The sequence below is a fragment of the Ruditapes philippinarum genome, unplaced genomic scaffold (genome assembly GCF_026571515.1).
Source record: "Ruditapes philippinarum isolate M1 unplaced genomic scaffold, ASM2657151v2 ctg2966_1_1_1_1, whole genome shotgun sequence".
NCBI lineage: Eukaryota > Metazoa > Mollusca > Bivalvia > Venerida > Veneridae > Ruditapes > Ruditapes philippinarum.
Window position 1 is genome coordinate 18,090 of NW_026859652.1, and position 18,670 is coordinate 36,759.

At 32.5% G+C, this 18,670-nt stretch overlaps 2 protein-coding genes across 2 annotated transcripts; both read right to left on the reverse strand.

Annotated features, from left to right (window-relative positions):
• Nucleotides 1–894: 894 nt before the first annotated feature.
• LOC132757389 (uncharacterized) lies at nt 895–7,295 on the reverse strand. Its single transcript, XM_060748659.1, has 3 exons — nt 7,111–7,295; nt 2,505–2,665; nt 895–2,099 (listed from the first exon to the last, which is right to left on the reverse strand). Exons 1-3 carry the CDS (start codon nt 7,293–7,295, stop codon nt 895–897), a joined length of 1,551 nt encoding a protein of 516 aa, XP_060604642.1.
• A 1,797-nt stretch (nt 7,296–9,092) lies between these two features.
• On the reverse strand, nt 9,093–18,147 carry LOC132757390 (uncharacterized). The gene is made up of 2 exons (XM_060748660.1): nt 16,745–18,147; nt 9,093–10,921 (listed from the first exon to the last, which is right to left on the reverse strand). Exons 1-2 carry the CDS (start codon nt 18,136–18,138, stop codon nt 9,124–9,126), a joined length of 3,192 nt encoding a protein of 1,063 aa, XP_060604643.1. The 5' UTR covers nt 18,139–18,147; the 3' UTR covers nt 9,093–9,123.
• Between the last annotated feature and the right edge of the window lie 523 nt (nt 18,148–18,670).

Here is an 18,670-nt window from a genome sequence, read left to right on the forward strand (position 1 = left end):
GGCTGTCGTTTATGGAATTCCGTAACTTTGAGACCTTAAATACAGTTTATGCAGGCGTCAATCAAGATACAAAAGAATTGGCTAAAACTTATTTCATGTTTATTGTTGACATTTGTAGAAAAAAAGAAGAAAAATATAAACATAATTATAGAAAAATACATTAAATGTTATTTTCATGTAACAAAACATAAGACAATGACTGTTACCAAAAAGACATCATCCTGCTACTCGAAGAAAACATGTTATTAAAACTGCAATGTAGACAGTAAGACAGTCATACGGAAAACACACGTATGGATTATCTACAGCTTGTTCGTGTATTTTTACCTATTACATGTGTTAAAAGTCAGTAAAGTTTGTTTATTTTTTGACATTTTAAAATGTGAACTTGAAATATTTCCGGAGTGAAATAATGTTCTGATTAAATAAGAAAACCCAATCACTAGTTTTATGGATGAAGATGAAACATCAAAGATTTGATACAAGTAAGACTAAAACAATTATATTTCTTCTGGTGTAGATACATACATAATTATGTGTTCAAATTCGCACACAATAGTTAAAATATGAATAATGAAAGTCAAACATGCATTATGCCACACATAATAACACATATTAACATTATAATATAGCACTAATGATACCGATGATACATTTTTTTAAATGTTGGATATTTTGGTGAATAGTTATACAAATTATAATGTACATTTCTTTGTGTTTCTTGCAGGTTATACATGCTTGGCAACGTTTATTGTTAATATTCTTTGAATATTAATATTAAATATTTAAACAAGTATATAGTTTGGCATTTATATATTCAAAGGCTGCGTTGACAGTGTTCCACCAATATAACGGTTTCAACAGAATTGTTTTTGCTTTTTACCTTGCAAAGATTCATATTTTCCCTGGCACTTTGAATATTTTAAGGACATTGTCAACTTTGAAATCCCCACTATGACAGCTATAGTATAGCTTCCTTGTTTTACTACAAAAACATACAGCAAATGGATATTTCAGATCCTTCCGCACAACTTCTCCTGCTGAACAATCTCCTGACATCTCTTCTATAACATTTCTCACTCCATCACTCACAAAGACCGTACCATCATCCGACAGTGAAATTCCTTTAGGGTCATCCATACTAGTATTGTTTGCAATCTCTTCATACTGCCAATTTAATATTGTTACTGTTTTCATTTTCCAGTCAGATACATATATAAACTGATTGTTTGTTGTGATATATAAGGGGGACCTGAATAGTTCGTTTTCAATGGTGTTCAGTACAGTCCCATTTCTCTGAAAGATTTGGACTTTCACGGGATTATTGAATGAAACAACAAGTTTACGTTGATAACAACTGATTCCACGACAATCTCCATCAACCTTCAACTGCCGCTTCTTTAATAGTGTGTTTGTTGAGATTGATAGAAACTGTATCACTTGTTTATGAGGAAGGGTAACAGCAAGTTCTATATTGGTAACTGCGGTGATATCCCATGGTTCAACATCTAGTTGTAGTTGAACAGACACAGATTGGCTGCTAGTATCTACCACCTTTACAGCACTGTTTAAGAAGTCAGTGATGATAAGAAGTTCGGGAGTCAGCAGAGTCATCCCGGTAATCCAGCAGCTAAATTTGTCTTGTGAAGTTTTCACACATATATCTCCATTTTCTTTGCCAGGAAATTGATTTGACTCTATTTGTGATGCTGGTGCTGTACATTCTGTGTTTAGAGCTGTCAGTGCTAATCTTCCAAGGAAAGTTTCTTGTTTGAGCAATGTGAATATCGTTTCATTGGGTTTAAAGTTATACTCCTTGATATCAAAGTTCGATAAATCTGCAAAAGTTTTATCATACTCTTTTAGCATTTGCTCTGCACACTTTAGTTCAATGAAAAGTTCGTCTGCTTGTTTTGATATGTTATATTGTTTGATTTTGTCAGCTGATTTCTGAATACTGCTGGTGGTTTCATTACAAGCTGTTTCTATTTTGTTAAGATTTTTGAAATTTTCACGCAGTGTTTCATGTGCTCTTCTTTCTGCTTGCACCTCAAGCTCATCTAGCCTTTGATTGATTTCTTTACGGAATTCTTTTATGTCTAATAAAACATGATTCAAAGAACTGTTTGATTTCATAAATGCTTTATCCGCATGATCTTTAAGTTCGCGATATTGAATTGAAATAGCAGTCATGGTTTTCAATATTTCTCGATATTCTATGCCGTCGATGGTATTCTTAGAAATGCTGGGTATGTAATTGACTCTGCAATAAGTAGGTTGATGTTCAAGAGTAACACAAACACTGCATAAAAGTGTTTTATGGTCTTCACAAAAATATTTGATAGTTTCCTTTTTGTGCTGAGGACAAGATTTAGTATAATAATCATGTTGCCGAAAACGAACAGTTGAAGGACGTGGCATTGTATGTGGCATGTTGGTTTTGTTCAGTAGTTTGTGATCTCTAGAAAGAGTATGTTTCTTATGGAATTTGTAACACGACTTACATAAGTGCTCATGACAATTCTTGCAGAAGCCATGAGCGGCCAATCTCTCGCCATCTCTGTCACAGGGCAGGCAAAATACTTTAAGACCGTCACCAGAACTCTTTAATGTTGGTGATTTGAAATGCATACCAGCCTTCCTCCCGGAAACAGCCATTACAGCACTAGAATTAAAACAATTACTGAATTCAATGTTTTAATATGTAATAAGATTGCTTTGTATAATTTTTGATATTCTCAGCTTAGCTTTAATGCTTCACAAGTTTATATACATCAAAACAAATGATCTAAAATACATTGTGATTTTTCCTTTTAACTGAGTTACTTACCAGAGTCTTTTAATGGTTTATAGTATCTTTAATAAATAAGATGTAAAGTTCCATTCACGTACACAAATGTTTATACTCAACTACACACTACTATTATTTATTGTTTTGAAATATAATAAGATGTCTTTGTATTCTTTGAGTGATACTTGTTTTACAAACTATAACTCAATAAAGTTGCATTTATAAAAGGAATATGTCATTATATTGTATATGATGATGCATTACACATCACTTGAAAGTTTTTTCTGTTATGTTCTTTGTTCATAATTTCATTCCTAGATAAAACTTATCTAATAAAGAGAAGTAAAGAATCCCTAAAGCATGCACGAAACGACAAAATTGACAATTTGCAGGCTTGGCTTGAGTGAGCCTAATCATGGACGGTACTGGAAAGTGCAACAAACCGTCCACGCCCTCTGGTATCGGCTTAAGCAGTATTCAACATTTAACATGATATGGTAAAATTAAGAATTTTCAAACATTCGCAGATGTGTTCATACGGTGGTTATTATGGAACCTTCAATGCGACAATGTGTGTCATTCAATGAAAAGCGGCGTATGGTCCCCAAGTAAACGAATGCGTGAGCCCTAAACGAGAAAACAATTGGCGGGACTAAATAAAATGGAATTTTGAAAGGGGATCGGTGGTTATGAAGCCTGCATATCACGGATATAACAAACCGTGGAGTAAGTATATATTGATGTTGTTGGTAACTGAAATACATGGTCCGAATCGACATATATTTTAATAAAATGTGCTATAACAAAATATTATTCTCTATCATATAAATGTCCATACTAAACCATTTAATACTTGATCAACATTATTCAAAAAAAATATTTTATAAGAACACCCAAACTGTACATTTCTTTTGTTTTGGTCAAAATTTAAAACACTTAAGGAAAATATGCCCATTGCAGACCAATTCACTTCATCACTAAGTTTAGATATTACAAATTTAAGCAATTTTATTATTTTTCTGTATAGAAGTACTTTAACATTTACCTTATGCTATTTAATCCTTAACTTTGATGTTCGAACTTTTACTTGTCCGCCGAGTCAATCGACACAATCAGAAAATTAATATGTAACGCTTTGACAAAGTATAATTAATATATGGACAAAGGTATAGAATATCAGCGATAGCGTAATCAGAGATTCCCTTTTATTTATCTACAAAAGAAACAAAACACAAAAATCTCAACTGGGTCTTCCTGTTTGAAAGGCATTGCTTTTAGGTGAAAAAATCACTGAAACGATTAGAATAATTGACTAGATTAGATAAAAGTTAGAGAAAAGAAAAATACCCGATATACGTAATCATATAGAAGTATGATAAAAAGGTTACTCTAAGCAGGCCATATAAAGGAAAATTTTCTGTTATGAGACTTAGCTATTCTTTGAATATATCGTTTTATTATAATATTACTATATTTTCCCCTAAAATAAACAGATGAGCCACACAAACACGAACATTTAGTAATTATTTATTGCATACGTTTCGGCTATATGCCTTCATCAGTGCAAAACGTAATAAACTTACCGGAAGCGACGTCATAACGGAACACGCGTAAAACGCGCGAAAAACGTTATGGCGTTTAGCGGCAAAAATATGGTAACATGTAAAAACAAATATTTATGTTATAAATAAAGCTGGTACATGAATTAAAATGGATCAATAGTGATACAGATGTCTAGCTATTAGACAGTGTTTTAAAAAAGTAAGATAATAGACAAACATAGTAATATTCATGTAACACATAATAAATCAAACAATACTTTATTATTTGGTCCATTTGAAATCATAGTATTTAATTTATGAATCCAAAAGGATTCTTTACATAAACGGTCCATGTTGTTATCTATAATTTCTATCTGCAAAAATGAAAAATCCTACAATGAACACTTATTTGCGGGTGATCCGAAATGGATCGCAACATGTGAAACTGGTTTTACGTCACAATTTCTTATATCAAATCTATGTTTATTCACTCTGTATGATACATTTTGATTATTTTGACCTACGTATTGCTTATTACAGCCTTTACATGTAATGAGGTGAATTACATTACGTGTAGTACAGGTAACATCATTGTGTAAATAAAAAAAAAAACGACCTGTAATGCTGCTTTTTTTTATATATTTTCCCCCTAAGATACACGCAGCTCTTGAAGTGTTCATACGATTTAACGGAAAGAAAAATAATGTATAATGCTCGTGACAAATACGGTGCCAAAATGCGTCTTTTGCAAACTTCACGTTTCCATCCGTTATTCATGACCTTATTTTTTTACAGCTATATTTAAAACTTAAGTATATTAAAACTTTTTTGTTAAAATGTATTAGTATATAATAAAAGGAAAATTATACTGTAGCAGGTTTCTGGGGCCATGTACTAGTATTGTGCTTTTCTCAAAGCGTTGGGAAAATTTTCCATCATTGCTCGTAACGACATATAAAGTCTTATAATATTCCGTATTAAACAGTCTCAATGTTCATTTCATGTATGTTATAATATTGAAACAGATCTTATCTTGAGCTAAGTATTTTTTTATACGTGTATACGAGGATATGCATATTTATTAATATGTAAAAAATATTCCTCATAATGGTACATTTTTAAATTCAGATTTTTTTTAAATCAGACAGCATCAACCATACTACAGATGTTGATTTAACGGTCTTATATCTTATTATTTACAATATTATTATAATATCAAGTTAAATAACACAACGCGTGTAAGTTATCACTATATTCATGATTAAAACGTAAGTCACAAATAATGTCTTTTTCTTCACTTTCAAATACAGTCCGACCCCGGTTATTCGACAACCCTTTATTCGAATACCCGGCATTATCCGAAGTAGATCGGCGGTCCCGTTTTTATCTCTATATAAATCAATATAAATACGAGCGTATTATTCGAAATGCATTATCCGAATACCTCCTATTTTTCGAAGTAAAATTTCGGTCCCGACTATACAATTATGAAAGAATTTCACACCTATTATTCGAAGCCAGCCTAATTATTATTCGAAGTCAGACTAATTGGCGCAGATCCACTCGCTGACTGGTCGACTTGTGAAAAACATCAATAGTCATGCATGTATTTAGACAATCGTGATAATAGCACTTTTTGTGTTCTTTAATCAACTTTAATTAACGAAAAAGAAAAGCAATGCACCGTGTCCGATTTTGTAACTTTTATTGCTTGAAGATGACGCTACATAAGAGCCTTTTTCCTAATCGAAAATACCAGAGTTTAGCTGTAAATACCGTAGTGACAACACGGCCATTATCAAGGTTTTGCGCGAAACGAAGCGATACATAATGTAGAATAAAATGCAAGTATTTATGTCTTCAATGTCAATACAATAATTTTTACGCATCTTTTCTTTAATATTTATTTTTCTCAATTGATTACAGGAAGTAAATGTGTTTTAAACGGTAGTTTTACTACAATTCGTCAAAGTGGAGTAGTTTTCGTCTATCACAATATTCGGATTTCGATTATTCGAACCCATCGATTATTCGAAGTAAATATTCAGTCCCAGGCACTTCGAATAAACGGGGTTGGACTGTAATTCGAAAATTGCTTTCATTTACAATTTTTGTTTTTAAAGTTTTTGATTTTGTTAAAAGTATGTATCGCATCTTGGCTTAATGTCTTTATTTTCATTGTTTTACAAACGCGCATATGAGTTTAATTGCATCAATGAATTTGCTTTTTTATTATAATTTTGACCAATAAATTATGAACAGCACGAGCTCTGTGGGGACGCGCATTATCGTCTATTCAAATGAACCGATCGCCCACTTACGCGACATACAGCCTAACCTTGGTGTTTAACATCTCAATGATTTACCGCTGGCCAGTCTTTGTTCTCCTATTTAGCACAACGAAGTCAGTCCATCCTATCTGATGCCTTTCCTCATCATAACTGACCTTACCCCGTACCGGTCGTTCTTAGCATTATATCAGGCTTGAACTTTTCTCAAGGTCCTCTCTCGCAAGTCTGTCACAGTAAAGTCAAGAAAAAATCTAGACTCGTCAATGGAGAGAACATGTCTCCAATTTTGTCTCCAAACTGGCCTGGGATTGACGAAGAATTCTTATACAGGGTATTCTAGATCACAAATTATCATCGTTCAATCTTTTACGTGACGTCTTTGTACTGACATTGATTCCATAAACATTAAGATGGTTTTTACGAAGATCTATTGCTGTTGTAAGCAGTCCTGGACGTACCTGGATAATCAATAATCGGTCTTCGCTACTGTCGCCACCATTTGTGTGTCTCCGCCATTCCTCCTGACGGTTGTACCATATTGCTGGTACCTAACCCATGTTCTGCTGACAATGGCGTGATGTACAGCAAGCGCCACATCAACCTCACGGTGTGTGCCCTCCCCCAACGCTCTACCTCCCCTAAGGCCTGTAACCGTCTTATAGCGTTTGCCATGTCAAAGTGACCAATGAATGTGTAATATCGGTGTTTAAGGACGTTTGCTTTGCAACTTCTTATGATTCAGACGAATCAGCCATTGATATTCTTATTATAATTTTGCTTATTTTAACAAAAATATCGTTGTTGTATTGACAGCCTGTTATTATATCTTTTAATTGTCAATGTAAGGTGGACTTGATTTTGAAACTTACCAAATGATAAATGGGGAACGGCTTATGAAAAGGAAATACTATTACTAGGATAAATAGGGTAAAATAAATCCACCTTAGATATAAACCGATTGCGAAAATGAACAGTGTATCTTATTTTTCATTTGCGTTTAAGTGTCAAAGAATGCAAGAGACAAAATAAATGCAAAATATCCTTTGATGACTTGAAAAAAAGAGAAAATTTGAATTGCTGCAAGGTAGGTTTCTGAGAAATTTTTAAAACAAGAATTTCATTTGCAATACCTCACAACAACGGAATTTTACATTACATGTACTTATTTTTTGTTTACTAAGTACTTAAGTTTTAGATTATGTGTCGTCAATTTATAAAATTGTCAATAAATAATTGTTTTCATAATGACCTTATTATTATGGCTTTAGACTGTCATATTAGCCTTTGGCCTTGACCTCAGGCTAATATGACAGTCTTCAGCCCAATTACAAGGCCATTATGAAAACACTTAATTATTAACATTATAATATTATTCATGGCACTGGAAATATATATCATATTTGATATATTGTTTATATTTCAGAAATGTCTCAGTATACAAAATACAAAAAAGTAAGCACATTTTCATAAACAATACACAGTATTTGTTCTTCTCCTGTTGAAACGAATACGACTAATAACCAAAAACTAATGCCAATGTATGCATTCTTGTTTCACTACAAAGCCGCAAATTACAAAATTCATAACTGAAAATAATATTTTTGCAGAAGGTAACACACGCATGCATCTTGAACTGATTATCCATCTGTCTATCTATTGAACATTTTGAAAGTTCTGAAAGTCCAAATAAGGTTTTAAAAATCCAGTACAGTTTCTTTATATATAACTCTTGTACATTATCTAAACTATGTTCACATACATGACATATTTCAGGAGTATATCTAATTAGAGTTCTCATCTAATAAAGTCAATTTAGTCATCAGTTATAGATAAAATGTGATGAAACAATAAAGATATGAGTCAACTAAAACATTTTTACATTTGTTATGGAATTCAATGCGCTATAATGTCGAAGACAGGATCAAGTTTTTAAAACTATTCACACAACGCTTTAATGTTGAAGACAGGATCACATTTCGGAAGCTATTCACATTGCGCTATTATGTCAAAGATATGATAAAGTTTTGGAAGCTATTCACATTGCGCTATTATGTCAAAGATATGATAAAGTTTTCAAAACTATTCACATTACGCTATAATGACGAAGACATGATAACGTTTTGGAAGCTATTCACAATGGGCTATCATGTCAAAGATATGATAAAGTTTTTAAAACTATTCACATTGCGCTATAATGTCGTAGACAAGATAAAGTTTTCAAATCTATTCATATCGCGCGATGATGTGAAAGATATGATAAAGTTTTCAAGACTTTTCACATTGAAATATTTTCTGACTATACGTTTTGTGAAACCTAATGTATATTGTAACGCCACGTTAAACAGCGTTTGGCTTTGTTTGCTACTGCAGTTCACAAATTTATGGAAAAAGCGGATTGTTTATATTCCAAAAAAAAATATTTCTATTTTCATCTTGCGAACGTTTTTACGTCTTTATGGCTGTATTGGTTGATAGCAGTTTCCGCACTAATGTAACAGTTTCAACAGAGTTGTTTTTGTTTTATACTCTCTGTCACCTTAGTCATTTTAACGACATTGTCATCTTTGTCATATCCAGTAAAGGAACTGTTGTACAACGTCCTTGTTTTTCCACACCAAGACACAGCATATGGTTCCTGCCGATCCTTCAATACAATTCTTCCCGTGGAGCAATCTCCTGATATCTCTTCTATAACGTTTCTCTTCTCATCACACACAAATACTGTGCCATCATCCGTCAGTGATATTCCCTTAGGCGCTTCCATATCACTGTTATTTCCATAGCTACCAATCGAACAACCCTGCCAATTAAATATTGTTACTGTTTTCATTTCCCAGTCAGATACATAGATAAACCGACTATTTGCTGTGATGTATAATGGAGACCTGACTTGTTCATCTTCAAAGATTTTCAATACAGTCCCGTTTATATCAAGAATCTGTAATTTCGCAGGATTGGTGAACGAAACAATAAGTTTATCTTGAAAACAACTTATACCACGACATTCTCCATCAACCTTCATCTTTTGCTTCCTATTTAGTTTGTTTGATAAAATTGATACAAACTGAATTGATTGTTCGTACGGAAGGGTGACAGTAAGTTCCAAACTGTTGACTGTGGTAATATCACGTGGTGAAGTTTCTAGTTGTAGTTGATTTGTCACAGATTGACTTACAATATCCAACATTTTTACAGACTTGTTGTTGTAGTCAGTGATGATAAGAAGATCTGGAGTAAGGAGAGCCATTCCTGTTATCCAGCATCTTTTTCTATCTTGTGTTGTTATCACACTGAAGTCGCCCTTGCAAACAAACTGCCTAGACGATTTGAGCTGCGAGGCTGCTGATGTGCATTTTGTTTTGGTTGTTGGTTTCTCTAATAATGTACCTAATGATGTTTGTCTTGTGAGAAAAGTTGATATTGTTTCATCCGGTGTGAAGTTGTACTGCTTGATGTCAAAGTTGACTAAATCTGCAAGCGTTTTCTTATAATCTTTAAGCATCTGTTCTGCGTTTTTTATTTCAAAGAAAAGTACATCTGCTGTCTGTGATGCGTTTAGTTGTTTGAATGTATCGGTTGTTGTCTGAAAAACGTTGATGGCATCATCACAAGCTGTTTCTACTTTGTTTAGATTTTCAGTATTTTCATGGAGCATGTCGTTGGCTGTACTCTCTGCTTGTATTTCCAGTTCATCTAGCCTTTGATTGATTTCTTTTCGAAAGTCTTTTATGTCTTTTAACACAATACTTAAAGAATTGTTGGATTTTGAAATTGCTTTTTTCACATGATTTTTAATTTTATGAAATTGATTTGAAATTGTATCCATGGTTTTCAAGATTTCTGAATACTCCTTTCCGTTAATGACATTTGTAGAAATGTCTGGTATATAGCTGACTTCGCAAGAAGTAGGTTGATGTCCAAGAGTAACACAAACACTGCAAAGTAGTGCATTATGGTCTTGGCAGAAGAATTTAACGACTTCCCTCTTATGTTCAGAGCAAGGTTTCGTAAGGTTATCAGGCTTTTTAGCATCAATTGAAGAATGCTGTAAGATCTTTGGCATGTTGGTTTTGTTTTGAAGTATGTGATCTCGGGAAAGAGTGTGCTTTTTGTGAAAGTTGAAACAGGGCTCACATAAGTGTTCACAGCAATTCTTGCAAAAACCATGAGCAGGCAATCTTGGTCCATCTCTGTCACATGGCTGGCAGTAAACCTTAAGTTCTTCATCAGAATCCTTAATTTGTTGTGATGCTGTAAGTTTCTGACCAGCCTTTTTTCCTGGAACAGCCATCTCAATACTAAAATAGAGGAACAAGAGTGATCAATCAGTAAATTACGGTAAGAATTATTTCACAAGTGCTTAAGTCGATTTTGTATTAATTATTATTAGTTAACTTTTACACTTCTGATTTATATAAAGCAAATGCAAATGTTACTCTGTATACTTTTTATAGAACAAATTTACAATTTTGATAACTGATTGATTCTTTACAGTATCAACTTTAAGACAAATCTTTCAGAAAATACCGGTATTCAAATTTTACCTAATATTATAATATAGCAAAATATAAATATATTAAGCATCGCAGGCTTTTAGATCTAAACATTGCTAGACATGGGTAATATTGTATCAACGAGAAAGTCTCGCATTAATGGACTTTATTCAACTTAATTCTCAGCCCGGTGATGTTAAGGTGAAACTATTCTTCCAAAGTCATTAAAAGTACAATAAATGTGTAAAGAAATCTAATCTATTTAAACTCTAATCTATCGTTTTTATATTACTCAGTAACCTTACATTTTGTGTGGATTTCTTTTGTTACATGTGTAATTTTATTTTTACAAAAGTATAAAACGTTCACGTTCATGCTTATCATGGCTTATATGCTCTACAGCTTCTAAAAATTATCTGTGAAGGTCAAACATTTATTGGAAATATGATTTTTTTTGCATGTAATCGAAATATATTGAACACAGTTAACACTAGTGCAATATATTAATGTGTGGCGCTGTGACGCAGCTGGAAAAAGGAAGAAAGCTAAATTTATCATTACCATTACACTGTAAGATTAATCAAAAATCAATTACTTCAAAGCATGTAATAGATTTGAAATAAACGACCGGAATTTTTATCAGTAAATTGAAAAAAGATTTGAATACATGTAATCAATGTAAGTCGTAAACAGCTGCAAAACCTATATCAGACGTCGCTAGCGCCTCGTCCAGTACAGATTTTACAGCTATTTTCTCGTCCAATAGAATTCAGTATTGTACTAAACAATTTATAATAACCTCATTATATTAAAGTTATATGATGTGAATAAAAAAAGTACCTGGTGTAATTTTATCCTACCTTGTGATTAGCAGATGAATACTTACGTGCAGTGATTAAGATGCTTGAGTTTTTGTTAGTGTAACATGTTACGTGACATACATGATCAATCTAGATGATAATATATCTGATAACTGTTGGCAATGTTGACCTAAGAGTGAATAAATTGGGGGGGGGGGGGGAGTTAACGTTCCGTGTACATTTAACATATACCATGCCCATCGTTTGATAAAGTACTTTTATGACGGGGCGGAAATTTATTGAAAACTAAGTAATTAATATTGAATTTGTAACAGAATGTTCACATTATGCATAGGAAGCTGCATTCCAAATAACTGTTGAAGTAGTCGATTCTTAAAATAAAACGACCATTATTTTTAATCACACTGTATTCATACTGTTCTTACTTATAGTGTGTAGAGTTTTAAACAAGACATTTCTAGTCTGTATGTAATTTATCATGTTATTTTACAATAACATAGAGACGATGTAGCAATTATCAATATATTTAAGAATCAAAAGAGCATAATATATCTTAAACTGCATTGTAATATTGTTATACAGAACAAGACAATATAGAGATCTTAGGCATATGATATAAACAAATTTCTTAACAACTTCAACATTTATTTTGCAAAGTTTTCAAAACATGTTCGTGAAGTTCGCCAGACAGCCGGAGCAACCATAACATTTATTATAAAAAAAATAGCATTCATAGAGAAGCTACAACAGAAATCGACTGTCATAAAAGGTTGTTTTTTGTCATGTTTTTAACGTTATCGAGAGATTTTATAGGATTTGAAATAAGGTCTTTTAACACCATCTTTAGAAAAAAGCTTCCACACTTTGGATAATAGGGACTCATACTGAGGTTCTGTGACATGATGGGAATGGAAATTTTTCTCCGAGCTATCTAAACCAATTGATGTAGGACTTGATCAATAAATTATGCACAAAGTCTCATCCCGACTGACTAATGAAGCTACAACTTAAAGGAATGAATAGACAAATGTTTAAATATCTAACACTAGTTAGATTTCATGTTTTATAACAGGATAGCGTCTTATTGTTAAGGGCAAACAAAATAAAGAAGAAATACCGACAATTGTTAAAAATGTTAGAGAAAAGACATCATGAGGCACTGTGCTGTGCTGTAACATGCACTCATAGTTATACACACTTCTTCGTGATCTGTTAAAGTTGACATCCCTCAGGAGCAAAATAAACAAACTTAAAAGAATAAAACATCTCACACGTACCCTACCACCGACTTAAGCTGTGTTATTTTTTATACATAGTAGAGTATTGCAATAAATTGTCCCGACGGACCAAAACACTTCTTTGGATTATTCTCGGACATGTTTTGTAAATGTAATGCCTTTAAGTGAATTGGTCTATTATGTATGGTGTGTAGTACAATAAATAATTATGCTGATATTGTTTTGTATTAGACATAATAACAAACCATGAAAGAATTTTGTTGGATGCTGTTGCAAGTGAGAATCTAATATTATGTTTATTTATATAGTAAATAAAATTGTTCAAGAACAATGTATTATTATTTATCATGTAAATGTTCATACTATATAACTTAGAACTTTATAGACAAGCAGTAGTTTTTAAAAATGTTCAAATTTTACAATTTCTATTGATTCTATCAATTTATAAAATACTAACGGAAATGTGCCTATTTTAGTTTAATATAAATGTGCCTACTTTACTTTAAATTTGAGATCGACTTCGCCACTAATAACGTAAATGTCACCATTGCAGCAATATTTCATCACTAGCGCCGGTAATACGGTGAGTTAAACACTATGCCGAAAAGAGACATGCCTTTATGTATAGATTGACATCTCTAAAACCCTAAACTAATTTACGTTTTAGATTTCGAAACAAAATAATGCAGACGAATTATTCTTTTGATCAAATAAAATCATGATTACTAGTATTCAATCGGGTATAATACAATCGATAGCAAAATGGCGTAGTGTAGCATATTTCTATCGTCTGAATGTTAAACTTCATGTAAGATATCAATGATACGTGCTACTTCTTCAGTTGCTATAATTTATTTCATATAAATATACATACAATATTTACCTTATGTTATGTTATTAAATCCTCAATTTCCATATGCAGTTTTAACTTGAGAGTTTACTTGTGAAGGTTACGCGTATTTGGTTACTTCCTTGTTTTACGAGTCATGTGACATACACATTTGTTCCTATTGGTGTTGCTATAATACACTTCTGTTAAACAAGATAAACGATCTATGAAATCGTTAACACACAGTTTAAATGAAGGGCCCGCGTATTTTAAAGAGTGAATAAAAAACAAAATAGAGAAAAACAGAATCCTAAAGAAAGCACAAAACGGCAAAATTGAAAATGATGCAGCTCGGTTTGATTGCGCCTGTTCATTGACGGTACTGGAAAGTGCAAGTTACAGCTATGCCTCCTAGCACCGGCTTAAGTAGAATTCAACATTTAAACACGAAAAAGGTCAAATTTTGAATTTCGAAACATCCGCAGAAGTGTTCATTTGGCGGTTTTCACGGAACCTTCAATTTGACACAGTAGTGCCATTCCACGAAAAGCGGCGTATGGTCCCCAAGTAAAAGAATGCGTGTACCCTAAATGAAAAAACAATGGACGGTGGACAATGGAATTTTGAAAGGGGATCTGAGGTTATAAGCATGTGTATCACAGACAAGACGTCAAGAAAACCGTGCAACTGACAAAACAATCGACGGAAGAAAACACTCAGAACTACAGTACAACAACAAACAACTCATTTTAAAATAAATAAAGTTTGGCATATAAAATACCTTACTCCTATGATGATCCTAAATTTCACTTTCAAATGACAGGGCGCTAGCACGGGATGGTTCTTTATACGAAAACGAATAACGAAACGCGGAATTAACTTTTTTATGCTAGAATAGCGCTAATGCAGAAGCCCTCAGACTCGAGCTTTAAATAGTCCAAGTGGTTCTGCAGATATTAAAAATAGGCATTAATCATTCAATGTGTAAACAAAATTCCAATTAACATGAATTGTACATTGAAAATTAATTAGTTCAAATGAGTAACGATGAGTTTGATAAATAAATTGTGGATTTTGCTCTTAGATTTACTAGTGTGTGTAATTTCAGAACCTAAGTGATGATAACTTTCAATTTTTAGCTACATACAGGCTTTTTCTTTTCAGGTAGTTGAATATATGAAAGGACTCGGTAGTTAAATAAAAGCTTTATATCATAAGGTTTTTTTATTTTGCATTTGTAAATTCAGACTGCCCGACCGTGTATGTGTGTTGGTTTGTTTTTGTTGAATAATTCGGAATTATTATATACTTTGAACGCATCAATCTTACACAATTTATTACAAGTCAAAGAAATTGTATAAATAATACTAATTCAAAATGCACGACAAAATGATACAATATTATATAGTATAAGCATTTACTTTTGAACTGAAAATCATAAGAAAATCATATCGATCATTATCAACTTCTCAATTGATATCAGTATTTTCATCACTCACTCATTCACTCGCTCACTAACGTTTAGTACAATAACATTCTGTACAGAGTTAATTTCTTCACTGCAGCTGCAGAAAGCACATACACTGATAGAATTTACGTAGTTTTATATCAAAGTACATTTTTAATGAAATAAAACAGACTGTTTTGGTCGATATTATTGTTTATAGCGCTGTAACAACATTTACAGGCGACCAATTATTTTTGTTAGTGCATATTATTAAACATTAACCTATTTAATGATCAACATTATTTTTTTCAACTAACAACAAGGCATTTCTCTAAATCACCTATAGCTCCGCCCTTTCGCTCTACAACATGTCTACACCTTGTCAAGTTGCTAACATGGCACATTTAGATAAGCTAATTAAATGGCCCAGGCACACTTTTTTACTGAAATGTCACAGAATTTATACCTTTATCTACAGTAAGACTATCATGTTTATAATATGTCTGGAAAAAACAGCGAGGAAAACGATGCAATTAGGTAAAAACAATGGAGTTAATGAAATGTGTACATCCTTTTAAAATAAATGGAAAATGTGAGAAAAAAATACATTAGAGATTATTCATTGATACAAATTCGTTATTAGCTTCAAGTTATTCACTAACATTTAAAATCCCTTTTGATTTGCTCATTTGAAAAACACTTCATTTTTTCTGTGTGAAGGGGGTCCAATTTCAATGATTTTTCCAGCCAAAAAATGTAATCATTGTATTCTTGATATCAATGATTGTTAATGCAGTTTATTCCTATCAAGTGAAAGAAAATAATGTTTTGGTTACTTTTTCTATAAAATATAAAGTTTAAAACAGTCAGCAATTTATAACAGTCATTTTTCAAAGGATGTAAAAAAGTTAATATGCAATCATTTGTCTCTGCGTACCCAACATGTATTGTCTATGTAATAAATCAGTTGATTGTATCCTCACATTTAGAAACACCTGACCTCGACTAATTTTTATTTATGTTGGCATTGTTTTGCTTACCTTGACATTTTACAAATCAGAGTGTAAACCATACCTCTAACTCCTCCCTAATATAATGCATTATTGAAATTTGTTAGACTGCGGTTAGACAACAGATTAAGTGAATTTTATTTAGTTAGTACACATTAACCAAAGTTAGACAAAGCAGAAATTTGAAAAATACTACAATGTGATTGGACAAAAAATAATGTTGATCATTAAGTCAATTTGTAGATTTGGATGACATTGTCAACATTTGGATCAATCAAAAATGAAATGTCCATCTTCAAATGATTGCAATATTGTGCCATTTATATCAAGAATCTGCAGTTTTGCTGGACTACAAAATGACACAACCAATTTATTTTGATAACAACTAATGCCAAGACAGTCTCCATTTACCTTTATAATAGATTTTTGTGTGAGTTTTTTTTTAAGGATTGATACAATCTGTATTGTTTGTTTGAATGGAAGTGTGACAGCAAGTTTCGTGTTGCTCACTCTGGTAACATCATGTGGTATAGTATCTAGTTGTAATTGATCAGTAACCATTTGGCTGTTAATATCAACCATCTTTACAGCTTTATTTTCACAGTCAGTTATGATAAGAAGATCGGGATTAGTAAGAGTTATTCCGCTTATCCAACATTCATATTTATCTTCTGATGTCTTTACACGGATTTCTCCTTGGCAAGAAAATTGTCCAGACTTTATAGGTAAAGGTTCTGTAGATTCTGTTTTGAGTGGTGCCTTTACTAATGTACCAAGTGACTTTTCTTTTGTGAGCAACGTTGAAACTGCTTCATTAGGTGTAAAGTAATACTCCTTAAAACAAATGTTGGCTAAATCTGAAAGTTCTTCCCCATACTTCCTTATCGTTTGATTTGCGTACTTAAGTTCCATGAAAAGTTCATCTGCTTGCTTTGATGTGTTAAATTGTTTAATATTATCAGATGATGTCTGAAGAATGTTAGTAGCACCATTGCAAGCTGTTTCTACTGTGCTGAAGTTTTCGGAACTTTCTTGTTGAATGTTATTTGCTGCAAGTTCTGTTTGCATCTCAAGCTCATCTAATCGTTTGTTTATTTCTTTACGGAATTTCTTGATGCCCACTAATACATTCTCCAAAGAACTCTTCGATCTTGAAAATGCGTTATCCGCACGATGTTTTATTTCATGATATTGAAGTGAAATAGCGTCCATGGTTTTCAAGATTTCTTGGTACTCTTTGCTATCAATGACATTTTCAGAAATATCAGGTATGTAGCTAATTTTGCAGGTTGTAGGTTGATGTTCAAGAGTAACACAAACACTGCATAAAAACGCGTTATGAATATCACAGAAGTACTTGATTGATTCTTTTTTGTGCTTCGGACAGGGTTTCATAAGATTATCATGCCCACTATAATGAGCAGTTGAAGAAGGTTGTATGGTTTGTGGCATGATTGTTTTGTCTAGCAGAAAGTGATCTCGAGAAAGTGTATGTTTTCTATGGAAGTTGAAACATGACTCACATAAGTGTTCACAACAATTCTTACAGTAGCCATGGGCAGATAATGTAATTCCATCTTTGTCACAAGGCTGGCAATAAACTTTAAGAGTGTCATCAGAATATTTTGATGTTAATGTTGTAAACTGCTGACCGACCTTCTTTCCTGGAACAGCCATTGCAATACTAGAATGATTGCTTCTAATTGTTTCAATTACATTGTATTTGTCAGCAATAACTACAGTGAATGCATTTAACATTGAAATGAAAATATACTGCAAAATAAAAAATTGTGTGATGATGTGTTACAATCAATTTTAATACAATAACTTTCGTTGTGATCATTTTTGCATTCTTTTCCTTACATACAATCAAATTAGCTTATATTTAAAATAAACTCATAAAAATCAAGATTTAAATAACCACATACAGCTCCTATTTCTTTAAACACAAATTAACACTTAACGTTCCTGTGTAAAATTTTAAGCAATAATTTAAACATATCCTTTGTCGATGACAAACGGGCGTTTTGATTACATCTAAACAAAACCAACAATTTAGTAAATATCACGAGAAGTTAGGTCACTGAGATACAATAAATGTTACTATAGTACGATATAGACGATATAATCATCTCAGTCAATTCGATATTTGTAAAAACAGTACAGAGCTACATTACGTTCCAAAATGCACCCGGATATGAAAACGCTA